A 620-nucleotide genomic window follows, 5' to 3' on the forward strand; every position below is an offset into this window, starting at 1 on the left:
GAACTACAGCAAACTGAGGCTGCCAGCATTGTGGAAGCAGCCACTTAAGGAACTGAGCTAGGGCTGGGCCCCCTATATGGCCCTTTTGATCTATTAAAAATCACTGGTTTAAGGATTGTCTGTACTATCCTGATAACCGATATGTTAAAGTTATTTTTTATCTCCCTTGGACAATATTGCTAGGATGGGAGCTTGACAGACCTTTAGCCTTGCTTATTGAACCTGGCCTCTTTTTTCCGTGGAGTTTGAGAGTGGGGCTGTATGACTTCTTTACCACAGTAAGCAAGCACATGTGTGACTTAGTTGTAGGGCTTATTGCACTAGCATAGAAAAGGAGTAACTGTCAGGAATAAAAGCCCAGTCAGCTCCCACCCTCCTGTTTTCTACCATGCTATGGTTTTAAGAGAACTAAGCCACATAAAATCCTATTTATATTCCTTTTAATTTCATTACTCAGGGAAATTTTGTTAGGTTAAACCACATAAAGTTGCTTTACTTTTAATTCATTTTTTCCTTTTCTAGTATCAATGCTATAAAGGAGATAACAGCTCGATGTCCTCTAGCCATGACTGAGGAACTTCTCCAAGACCTGGCTCAGTATAAGACACACAAAGATAAGA

At 40.2% G+C, this 620-nt stretch overlaps 1 protein-coding gene across 1 annotated transcript in view; it reads left to right on the top strand.

Annotated features, from left to right (window-relative positions):
• The window catches only part of Sdad1 (SDA1 domain containing 1), a 56,812-nt gene that overhangs the window by 44,486 nt on the left and 11,706 nt on the right, over positions 1–620 (top strand). Inside the window, exon 13 of the mRNA XM_004647434.2 lies at positions 523–620. Coding sequence (XP_004647491.1) covers positions 523–620 — 98 coding nt within the window. The remainder of the gene's footprint in view (positions 1–522) is intronic.

The sequence above is a fragment of the Octodon degus genome, unplaced genomic scaffold (genome assembly GCF_000260255.1).
Source record: "Octodon degus isolate 3935 unplaced genomic scaffold, OctDeg1.0 scaffold00305, whole genome shotgun sequence".
Lineage (NCBI taxonomy): Eukaryota > Metazoa > Chordata > Mammalia > Rodentia > Octodontidae > Octodon > Octodon degus.